The sequence below is a fragment of the Elgaria multicarinata genome, chromosome 5, assembly GCF_023053635.1.
Source record: "Elgaria multicarinata webbii isolate HBS135686 ecotype San Diego chromosome 5, rElgMul1.1.pri, whole genome shotgun sequence".
NCBI lineage: Eukaryota > Metazoa > Chordata > Lepidosauria > Squamata > Anguidae > Elgaria > Elgaria multicarinata.
The window spans coordinates 40,049,519-40,061,352 of record NC_086175.1 but is presented as its reverse complement, the minus strand read 5'-3'; the positions used below and the strand labels follow the sequence as shown (position 1 = coordinate 40,061,352).

The 11,834-nt window shown below is 41.7% G+C and overlaps 1 protein-coding gene across 1 annotated transcript; it reads right to left on the bottom strand.

The window, feature by feature from the left end:
* Positions 1 to 1,642: 1,642 nt before the first annotated feature.
* Positions 1,643 to 11,627, bottom strand: F7 (coagulation factor VII). The gene is made up of 8 exons (XM_063126149.1): positions 11,530 to 11,627; positions 9,603 to 9,763; positions 8,865 to 8,889; positions 8,660 to 8,773; positions 6,351 to 6,491; positions 4,421 to 4,527; positions 3,198 to 3,318; positions 1,643 to 2,299 (listed from the first exon to the last, which is right to left on the bottom strand). The coding sequence occupies exons 1-8, from the start codon at positions 11,597 to 11,599 to the stop codon at positions 1,758 to 1,760; spliced, it is 1,281 nt and encodes a 426-aa protein (XP_062982219.1). The 5' UTR covers positions 11,600 to 11,627; the 3' UTR covers positions 1,643 to 1,757.
* Positions 11,628 to 11,834: the final 207 nt, after the last annotated feature.

The following is an 11,834-nucleotide window of genomic DNA, read 5'->3' as shown; positions in this document are numbered from 1 at the left end:
TGATGAAGCACTTCTAACTGTCCTGAATCAATTTAATTTGATGATCCTGAATTCTAGTGTTGCAAAAATGCAGGTTCAACTCCTGGTGAGTGCCCAATTTTCCACCAAGAATGAGAGGAACTTAAGAGGTGAGGGACAAAGATGACGAGTGAACTCATGTTCCATAAACTCATGTTCCATAAACTCACGTTGCCCAACCAAAATGGGGCTGGGGGCTGTATATACTCCTGGGTAGAGTTTTTACATCTACGCACTAACAATTCCTTTGTCTAGCTGGAGAGGAAGAATGCTATAAATTGGGTAGCCCTTCTAACTGAGAACTAGGAGAGCCGCTCTCTATATGGCCTGGCTCTCAGGCTGCTAGAGTAACAGAACAGAGAAGGGGAAATCTTTCTGTGTAACACTAGTATTATGGGCAAAAGAGAAAAACGCTCTATTCACATCATCCATACATTTTGGGTGACGTTGCTGAATTTTTCATTGTCGAAAGTCATCCATTTGTAATGCTTACCTTTGTAGTGAGCCTGGATTGATGTTTTACAGATTCGCTATTCAGTTTGGAATTGATGGTGAGCTCAGGAGCATGTGCAGTAAGGTAGCACACAGACTTCCCCTCCCCCCAATATATTTTCAGTCATCCTACCACCTAGAATGCTCAAAGACCTACTTGAAGTAGTCACATTAGCTGCTTTGCTTGCCATCTTTGCCACTGCAGCTCTGGCTCCAAGGAGGAGGGTCTGTGGGGCCATCTTCGTACCACTGATTGGCAATGATGAGTAAAGTTCACATGACATCATCACAGGTGGAAAACAACCAATTGGAGAGGGGGGCACATAATGTCATTACACATGACATCATGCGTGATTCCAAACTACCTCCCAAGATGCACTTTGATATTGCACATGCACAAAAAGTTATATACATGGAATGAGATTTTGTATTAAAGGAGAACTCTTGCCCAAATTCATATGGATTCATATGAATTCACTCCAGGTAAGTTTGCCCATCACTTCTATCATGGCCCACCTTCTTCTTAGTGTAAACCTCTTTTTTCTAAATTAAAAACCCCAGATACACAACTCCCAACATCACTGACCATTTGCCATGCTGGCTGGGGCTGATGGGAGTTGGAATCCAAAAACCAGGGCACCAGGTTCCCCAACATTACTTTCATGTTTCTCTGTAGGAAAGATAATTTTGGTTACTCATTTCTGTACCTTCTATACCTCTGTGATATTCTCCAGCTTGTTTTAAGCTCATATTTTCACCAGATAAATTCCAAGACTTGAAAAGGAAAAATAGACTCAGCTCCTACTAATCCTACCTGCTGATTCTCTCCTGTTGTTATTGCATCATGCAAAAGTGGAGTTTGCCAAATTTAACATCTAAGTTCCACCCTGAATGATCTCCATATTCTCATACACACTGGACTTTTATATGTTCACTCACTTTGCTACTGACAGTTTTAAGACAACAAATGTTAAGCAGAAATCTTTTTATATTTATAATTATAACACATGCTTGTGGAAAATATTAAAGAAAGTTAACAGTATAATTAATGGCTCATATTCCACTCTGGTCACAATGTGAAAAATGATTCAGAAGTATAAATTCATGGAGAACGAATAAAAGGAAACGTTAATTCATTATATATAGTCTTTAATTTATTTAGGATGGTTCAAGAATGCTGAACAGAGAGATGTCAAAAAAAAAAAAAAAAGACAGTTGGAACTTCACAATTTAGAAAGAATTCCAAATTAGCAATCCATGTGATTGTTGATCCATTCAAAGTATTTGAACACTTTTGTGTAAACTCCATACGTGCCCACTGCTGCACAACCCCTACCCCAGCTCACAATGCCCGTTAGAAACCAAGTATCCTTGTACTTTGTGACATGAGGTCCACCACTGTCCCCTTCGCAAGCATCTTTCGTCCCATTAAGGTACCCGGCACAAAACATGTTATTGCTGATATTGAATCTAGTGTGCTGAACACATTCTGGCTTATGCATTTTGGGGACCTGCACGCGCATAAGTGCCACCGAAGTAGCCCCGCCTTCTAAGAGACGTCCCCATCCACTCACAGTGGAGTATTCCACAAAGCTCAGGATGCGGGCAGCGAACCGTGGCTGGGGCAAACATATGGGCACCACATAATCGGTGAAGTTCACCGGGGTCGCTAAGCGCAGCAAGGCAATGTCGTTGTCCACGGTTTTGGCAGTGTATTTTTCATGGATAAACATTTCAGCCACTTTGCTCTTCTGTTCACTTTCCTCTGCCCTGTTTACTTTGTGTTTGCCTGAAAGAGAAAGACATGGTTTCTGTAGCAGGTAATGAGCTCTTCAATAGCAGAGATCTCAGAGCAGAGACAAGTCTTTAGGTTCAAATTCGAGAACTGTGAACTAACTACCCTTTAACTGAGCTTATTTTGTTGGTTTTCGGAACTGGGGCCATGATTAAGAGGGACGGCCAGGGGCCCTTCAGATGCGTTGGACTGCAACTCCCATAATTCCCCAGCCAGCATGGCATGCTGGCTGGGAATTATGGGAGTGGCAGTCCAACACAGGTGGAAGGAACTAAGTTGGATAAGGCTGCCTTAACTTACCTCTTCAGCTCACATTGGGAGGTTAATGTACAGAAACTGTTCATTTATTTTATCCCCTCTCTTATATAGATGGATTAATATTACCAATTGTAATTACTTTTGTAAACCGCCCAGAGAGCTTCGGCTATGGGGCAGTATATAAATGTAAACAACAACAACAAGGGTGTCTAACCCTCACGAGAATATCAGATCTGACTTTGAGGACAAGCTCTTTATGCTGGCACTCTTAACCCAATCCACAGAGAAATGGCTCAGTTGGTGACCATGGGTTATGGAAGGAGCGGGTTATGTGAAATGGGTTTCTGACGGAGTTGTTGAAATCAGCTGAGCTACATGGGAATGCCACTAGAGCTTTCTGCATGGTCCACACTGCACAGTACCCACAATAATTCTGCTTATTTTATTTATTTAAAACATTTATTAACCCTCCCTCTCTTTCAGAACACATGTTCCAGGGACACGCGTTACAACTGGCCACCCACATGGGTTGAACCTTATGTTGGTTCCGCACAAAATAGTGAACCTTCCCTAACCCATTTTCTCCCTTCCTTGGTTCCACTGGAATTCAGAAGGTGAGCAAGATTGTACTCACCCAGTTTTATCGTGAGTGCTGATTGGTGCACATGGTTTAAGCAATGGGCTGCAGTAAGAACCCAAGATGGAGCAAGCAGAACACCTCCACATTTTTCCTGTAAACCATGTAATATGAGAGCCTAAAATTATAATTAAAATATAATTAATAATAATCCTCCCATGCACAAATTACATGTTGGACTTGGCAGGTATAGAGGACCTGTCCTGCTGACAATTAGCGTTCAGACAACATGCTAAGCCATGGTTAGGCCACTAACCCTTTTGCAGCAAACGGTTAGTGAGTGTATTTTATGTACCCACCATGGTTAGGAATGGTTCAAATGATATGCTAAGTGATGGTTCACATGACACACACTAAGCCATAATGTTTAGCTGAAAATGCTTAACCACCATGGCACGATTGGCAGCTGCCCAAGCTCTTCCCAGCCTGGGATTATTTCTCCTGCCGACAGAGTCACAAGGCAAGAGCGGCAGAAACCTTGGGTGCTCTTGTACAGTGGGGCTCCACTGGCAAGGGAAATAATCTCATGGCAGCAAGTGCCTGAGCAGCCACTGATCGTGCCATCCCTTGGTGGGGTGATGTGATTCTTGGCTCCCCACACGCTTCCTGGCTTGGGCACATGCTGTCGCCAGGTGGGGCACCACTGATCGGGGCGCCCCACGTGTTCCCAGGGATCCATCTGGAGATAGGCTTGAGGTGATAGCAGGAGCCCCTTCCATCCCCTTGAGCTGATCTCCAAATGGATTGTGGGGTGGTGCATCTCCCCTCCCCCCTCCCCTCCTCCCCATGGAATGGTGGTGCTCTGGTAAGGTAAGCGGTAACCAGGGCCACCATTTGGTGGGGAGGGCCGGGGAGGGGGGGGAGATGACAACTCCATGGAGTGGAAATAGTCCACTCCACGGAGCAGCACTTCCATGTTACCCAAAGGCACCCCAGAAATAGCCATATGTGGAGTGGTCTATTTCCATTCCATGGACTTAAGGGTCATCCGAATGTACCCCTGGTTAAACGGGGAAATGGGGAGGGAGAAGGGAAGTGTGTGTAAAGGGAGCACGTCATAATTGTGGGATGAAAGCAGAAGCCAGAAAACTTCGGTAGAGTTGCAGGATTTTCCTTTGTGTAGAAATAGAGTGAGACCTGTGTGTGTCCATCCAAAATGCTTTGCTCTGAGAAAAAGTTAAGAGAAAATGTCATTGTATTAAAGTTCAGTGAAGACTCACTTGCCATGGGCATTCACCATGAGGACAAGTATAACCTCCTACGATTCTTCCTTGCCGACTCAACCCTTTTTTTGCCAAAATGGGTATTTTCCCACAAGGATAATCAACTGCAAAAAGATGTAGCTTGTTATGTATGCAATATGATGTAAGCCGTTAAAAAAAAAAGCTTTAGTTTGCATTGTATCACAAGTAGATGGTCTTCTGGACTAAGCTTCCTCAAGTAGTGCCCTCCAGATGTATCAGAGAGCAACTTCCATCATCCACAGCCAGCATGGTAATGCTGGCTGGGGATGGTGGAAACTATAGTCCAACGTATCTGGAGGGCACCAGGTTGGGGAAGGCTCTTTTGGACCATAATCAATTGTCATTTATTTATTTATTTTAGAAAAAGGCAAATTATACAGTCTTTTGTTACAATTAGCCAACCATATTATAACAACAAGTTTTCAAATGATAATTTGTATTGTTACATCCTTTAACCCTCTGTTGGCAAGTGGGTCAAATGAATCCCGACCCCACCAAAATATATGCAAATTCCATGTTCCAGATAGCCCTGAACAACACTGAAGTGTGGATCGTCTTGTGGTGTTTCAGGGCTCCCACCTCCTCAATTTAGTGAAAAACCGATATTTTGACTATTTCCATGATAGATAAATTACTCACTTTCCTTAACATTATCACAAATGGTACCCAGGGTCAATAGTACCCCATAGATTTGCAAAAAAAGAAAGAAATCAAAGCAACAACAACAAACCATTGCAAACCTGAATTTGGTAACCATTATTTTCCAGTCAGAGTTTTCCTTCTGATGCAGCAAAACAACATCCCCAAAATGTCTCTTCCTAGTAGACCTAGGTCAAGAGATGACCAAACCTTGGGTTGAGTTTGGGGCCAAAGCCACCTTGCTTGGGATGTTGAAAGAGGCAGCCCCAGAACTGGTAGGTTGGACCACTGCTGGTGCCAAGTGAAGGGACAGGTATCATCTCTACAGCTGATGCAATAATGCAAAATAGACCCGTTAATCCAACTTGTTTTAAAACGGAATGTGCTGCGATCTCCTGCCGTGTGCAGGAAAAGCCACACAATAAAAACAGCCTCTGAATGGGCCACGTGGTCTTTGTTTACTTCCTCTTTCCCCTCTGGGAAGAATGAGGAAGTGCAGAGAAACGATGGTAAGGAAACACAATTCCCCCTATCCCCGTGTCATGATGCTCTGAGTCAAAATATCAATTAAGTAAGGGTACCTGGGCTGAAACTGATTTATATACCCCAGTGAAGTCAAAATCTGCCATCCAGCAAACCACAAGTTGATGGTTCTGCGTTAATGTACTAAAGGAACCAACAAAGAAAGATGGAAGTCTTGTAGCACTGTTGTCTGACAATGGAGGCCGTAGCTCAGCTCATGTGTTGCATGCAGGTTTAATCGCTGCCACTACCAATTAGAACTGGGCAGAGGTGGGCAACCAATGGTTCTCCAGATGTTTTGGCCTACATCTCCCATCAGTCCTAACCAGCATTGCTCATAGTGAAGGATGGTAGGAGTTGTAGGCCAAAACATTTGGAGGGCCACACGTTGCCCACCCCTGGTATGGACAATACTGAGCTTGATGAACCAATTGTCTGTCCACACATAAGGCAGCATCCTTCCAATGCAAAGCCCACATGCCAGTAGTTAGATCCTGCCCAACAGCATGAATTTCAATTTATCTGGATAATAGTTTGTCCTAATATCAGTATTTCAGTATAGCTGCTGGTGAAGTTACAACTGTTATGCAGAAGAGAAACATCTTAACTGAATGGAACCTTTAAAAAAAGTATTTTAACTTTAGTCAGGGAAGCTTTTGGCTGTTGTGTTTTATTCTATGATTTTATTTCAAATGAATGAATATCCTCTGGCATCTATCAGGAAGGAGATGTCACCTGTTCTTACCTTCCGGGATGCAAGATACTTGATCATTCCCGAGCTTGTATCCCTCTGCACAAAAACACTGCCGTAATGTGTTTGGAGTATCTGTGCAGTACTGTTCACAATTGCCGTTGTTATAATAGCACTTTAATATGGTTTCTGGGCCTAGAGATAGGAGAAGACCATGTGAAATAACCAAATTTTGTTTTTGCAAACAGCTTGCAATATTGAATGTCCTGTTTAAAACATCAGGTGGGCAAAGACAATGTGAGATGATGAAGTTAATGTTCATTGGGTTCAATAGTTCTGGTTCCACTACCACTAACCTGGAAGTTGAAGGGACCAGGGAAGCATAAAAGAGAAGTTGTACTTCCACTGTTTGAATGGCACTGACTATGCTGATAGACCTTGGTTTAGCAGCGATTTGCATATGGATCTTCTGTGTCACAAACTGAAGAAGTGCACCTGACACTCAAAACCCCATGTCTGGAACACTTCATGTGTAGTATGCAGCTACATCTCCATTTTTGCTTTCAATTTTCCATTTTTGATATCAATCTGTCCATCCCTTCCCTCCCCAGTTGTGACCCCTCCTTCCTACAACAGCTAGTAAGAACATTCTTACTGGTGTCAATGGAAAGGTTGTGTTTTTACTAACCCACAAGCTCAGAACCACATGACCTATACGTCCCTTATGAGAAATGTGACGAGAGCCATGAGACAAAACTGATACTTTGTTTTGCTGCTCATCTGCTATTTAATAAATAATGTGACCAACTCGTACTTCTGTCGTCTTGTACTATAAAAGACAATACCGTTTACTATGATCTGGGCCGTTGGATGTGGCCAATGGCGAAACAGCAGGGAAGGCTTTTAAGGACGTCAACTTGCATGTGAGATGATCAAGTCAGTCTACCACCTATTTATGATTAGGACTCTAGAGGCAAATAAGGATAGGGGGGGCAAATCCACAGAAGTTCTTCAAAGGGGAGGGGCTATGGCTCAGTGGTAGCGCATCTGCTTTGCATGCCCCAGGTTCATTCACTGGCCTCTCCAGATAGGGCTGGGAAAACCTCTTGCTCGAGAGCTGCTGCTAGTCAGTGTTGATTAGGGTGACCATATGAAAAGGAGGACAGGGCTCCTGTATCTTTAACAGTTGTATTGAAAAGGGGATTTCAGCAGGTGTCATTTGTATATATGGAGAACCTGGTGAAATTTCCTCTTCATCACACCAGTTAAAGCTGCAGGTGCCCTGCCCTCTTTAGTATAGTAGTAGAGCTATACTACTATATTCTAGTATAGCTCCTGCACTTTAACTGTTGTAATGAAGAGGGAATTTCACCAGGTTCTCCATATATACAAATGTCCCCTGCTGAAATTCCCTTTTCTATGGAACTGTTAAAGATACAGGAGCCCTGATCTCCTTTTCATATGGTCACCCTAGTGTTGATACTACTGGGCTAGATGGACCAATGGTCTGGCTTGGCATAAGGTAGCTTCCTAGCTTCCCATGTTCCTAATTGCTTGGAAACAGAGGATATTGGCAAAGTGTTTGTGCTATGAACTTGCACCAACACCCTCACTGATGTTTGATGAAGTTAGTATGTGGAAAAATAGATATGTCTTTGATAAGGAAGATAAATAGGAACTACCCAATGTGGGGTGCAGGCCACACCCTCTTCAGGATTCTCTGTTCTTCTGGGTTGCCCCACAACAGACATTTTGTGGCTCCGTCTACACTGGGCCATTTGTTGTGGGGTTCTTTTGTCCACTTAGTTTGCTTTTCCTAAGTATTTTTCTACTTCTGCAAACTCCAGAATTCTCCCAAGTATTCCTCATGTTTCTCAGTGGCCCTATTTTGGTTAGAGTTCACTTGGCACTCACTAGTTATTATTATTATTATTTATTATAATGGAGGCCTAGGAATTCCCTTACAATACTTTGTATGTCATAGCTTTGGGCCATCTGTTCTATGTGTACATCAACTTTGTTGACATATAGCTCAGTGTGACAGAGCACATGCATGGCATGCAGAAGGTCCCAGGTTTGCTCCCTGGCTTCTCCAGGTAGGGCAATGTAAGAATCCTGCCTGGAACCCTGAAGAGCTGGTGCTGGTCAGTGTTGACTGGGCTAGATGGACCAATGGTCTGACTCAGTATAAGGCAGCTTCCTTGGTTCCTAGAGATTTATATAAAAGCCCTTCAGAACCCTCAAATACATAAACCAAAGGTATCCATATTCTTCCAAAGCTTCTGCCAGAACCTTTGGCAACAAATTTTAAGTCTTAATAATTTTCATAAAATAAAATGTTATTAAAATTTGTAATAGCGTACCTGTTTCACAGTTTTTGCCCTCATAATCTACAGGACAAATGCAAACATATGCTTGGTGCTGGTCAGTACATGTCCCACCATTCTGGCAAGGGTTGGAGACACACTGATTAGGATCTGTAGAAACGAACACCCAGTGCCATCAAAAGCTTTAAGACGATCAGCAATAGCAAACATTGTCAAATTGTGTTATTATGAATCCCCTTACCTGTGTAGCGTGTCCAGAATTCCATCTGAGCAGAAGGGGACAGGTTTGCCAGAGAAAAAACAAGTAAATTCACCACAAGTTAACAACCATCCTTTTCACAAATATAACAGTATATTCACACGCCTTCCACAACCTGGTGCCTTCAGATGTTTAGGATTTCAAGTCCCATAATCCCTGACCACTGTCCATGCTGACTGTGCCTGATCTGAGTTGCAATTTTAAGCATCTAGAGATATCTAGATGGGAAAGGCTGGTATGGAAGCACAGTGGTGTGTGTTTTTTCTTTTAATACCATCAGGTATCAGTTCCATAGCATCACAAGATCATAGGGTTAGAACCAGTGAGGCATCTAACACAACCTCCTGCACTGAAGCAGGAAGTAGGACCAGATGATAGAAGGGACATCTGGCTGCTGCCAAAAGATATAATCCATAAACAATGGTTTGTGATTCTGGTTTGGAGGGCGAGCATAAACCTAAGTTTTCTGGTTTGGATAGAATGGCAAATTTGATGCAAATTTGATGCAAATGGAGGGAATCAGATTAAGCAAAGAGAATAGGGAGGGAATTGGTGAGTCCATTCTTGTTCATGCAATGCCAAACCATGTAAACATAGTTAGGGTTACATTAAGTTACACCTAGTTTTTATTAGGCAGATGCCAGTTAAATTGGAAGATGCTTTTAAGAAACAACAACAGGCTAATGGAAGACCGCTTTCCCACTACTTTATAGCACTCACAGTCCTTTTGTCATCTTTGAAGACTTCTCTTGCTTCTTCGAATGAACATTTCTCTTCTAGGCATTCTCGCTCCAGTGAACCCGCTTTTAATTCTTCGAAGAAGGTATTGGCTCTCTTATTCCTTTGTAGCACATTGCTTGCTTGCTTGTGCTGTAAGAAGACTTAACCAACCAACAAACAAACAAAACCCATTGGCTGGCTATATTAAAGAACTGAACGGAAAATACTTATCTTGTTTTATGTCTATTTTGGAGAGTCCTGAAAAGTGGCTCCCACCTGCATTTTTTCAATGCCCATGGTGAACATATCCTCATTGTTCCAACGCTGATCAATTCTGTGCCCTCCAGTTCCCCGGCAGCTGCTTCTCAGCACCACGTTCTCCATTACCCTCATTTACCCTCACTGTCATCTCACCTGATTGGCTATGGCAATCCATGGCAATGTTATCTTCAGCTACCTTATAAACAACATCATGTGGTCACAACAACCCATCAGACTAAGGGCGCAATCCTATGCCTGTTTGTAGGATTTTCCCCCCTGTCTAAACATGCCTAGGTTTTGCCTTAAAGAGCTGTGATGGGAAATGAGGCTGAGGAAAGTGAAGGTGAGAATTTCCCCAGTAATTTCAAAGTGGCTGTTGGTATTAAAGAATATTTGGCACAGCACACCCATAATAGAAATGGTTCAACTCTTTCAAAAGTTCTGTTTTGTTGTTCAGCTTTTAACATTGTGTCACAGGACATGAAATCAATAGCCTGGATCCAAAGAACTTACATGCGTCCATCCGATGTAATGTTTTTCTTTGAGCACCGCCACCCTCCACCCCCGTCTCTTTCCATACAACAGAACTAAGCTTAATCTTTCCATCAGACTCCAAAGCTATCTGCAATTCAGTACTGGGAAGAACATGGATTTAGATCTCCCCTACGTTCACTGAACTGATGGTGTGCTTCTTTGTACCCTAACCATTATAAATTACAAGGCATGGCTGTATGTCCCATGCAGGGACTTCATTTCCCTCCCTACCCCAAGTTTGAAACTTACAATATTTCCAACAACTAGTTGTTTCTATAAAGACCTATTCTTTTTGTTCCAATGAATTCAAATAGTTTAGCTGGTAACTGAATTCTATTTTATATTAAACACACAAAAATGTACTGAATAATTAGCTTGTTTCATTTTGCTTGCTTATGTCACTTTTTATACTCACAATAAAGAAAATAGATTTAAATTATTTTAGACAACTTCAAGAGTATCACAACTGATAAATTAGTTTGAATTAGAGCATGTGGTTGTAAAATGGAATAATCTACAGCTCAGCTCTTAATTTAGTTATTGATCAAATGGGATCAAATTATTAATTTCTGGGAAACAAAGAACCACTATTATGTATGTGTGTATTTATGGTTTCTAGCATTCAGCTTTGTCAGTGAATGCCAAACAGGTTCTTAGCGGAAATACTTTTTAAAATATTTATGGTAAAATACTGAATGTTTAAATATAGTGACATAATATAGTTATGTAGGTTCCTCTCTTCATAATTCTACTGTATAGCCTCAATTTAAAAAGCAACCAACAAAAAGAAAACTGTATGTGAACAATAATTGATAATGGTGTTTTAGATATAGTCAAATTTGTTGCTCTTTTGATCTCATAGTTTGGATCCTGATGGCTGATCTATCTATAATGCATTGCAGGGGAGAAAAAACCCTGACTTTTTAAAATCATTATGGTAAGCAAATGAAATAGGTTGATTTTAGAAAGCTTTAAAAGTATGTAGTCATTTCTTGGAACTGCTGTATACTTTCAATAAGAAAGAAAACCATGACTATAAACTGTGAAAACTATGAATATAAACTATGAAAACTATGACTGTAAGAAAATAAAATTTTAAGATTATATACTATCACAGTTACATGAATCATACCTGCAGCCAGTGAAAGCGGATATACTAGTGAAAGACAGAAAAACAGAGTGTTGCAGTTACAGGAAACCATGATGAAACCAAAATGCTGTGTCCAAAGAGTGTACTGATATTTCAGCATGAACTCTGTGACCAAAGTTCTCTCTTTTTAATTGCTTCGGCTGGAGGAGGGGTTCAGATATACTCAAAGAACTGAAACCACAATACTAACCTACCTAATAGACAGCCTGATATAGCAGACAGTGTGTTGCACTAAAAGAAGAAAGATATATCAGGGTTCAAAGCCCTATAAGACATGAAACATTGTT

What these genes read in the sequence shown, in the direction of transcription:
- F7 (XM_063126149.1), bottom strand. Translation starts at nt 11,599, where the DNA reads ATGGTTTCCTGTAACTGCAACACTCTGTTTTTCTGTCTTTCACTAGTA. An exon ending in TCAAAGATGACAAAAGGACT is followed by an intron (nt 8,890 to 9,602) that starts GTGAGTGCTATA and finishes CCTTCTGCTCAG; the next exon opens with ATGGAATTCTGGACACGCTA. An exon ending in AGTATCTTGCATCCCGGAAG is followed by an intron (nt 4,528 to 6,350) that starts GTAAGAACAGGT and finishes ATCTTTTTGCAG; the next exon opens with TTGATTATCCTTGTGGGAAA.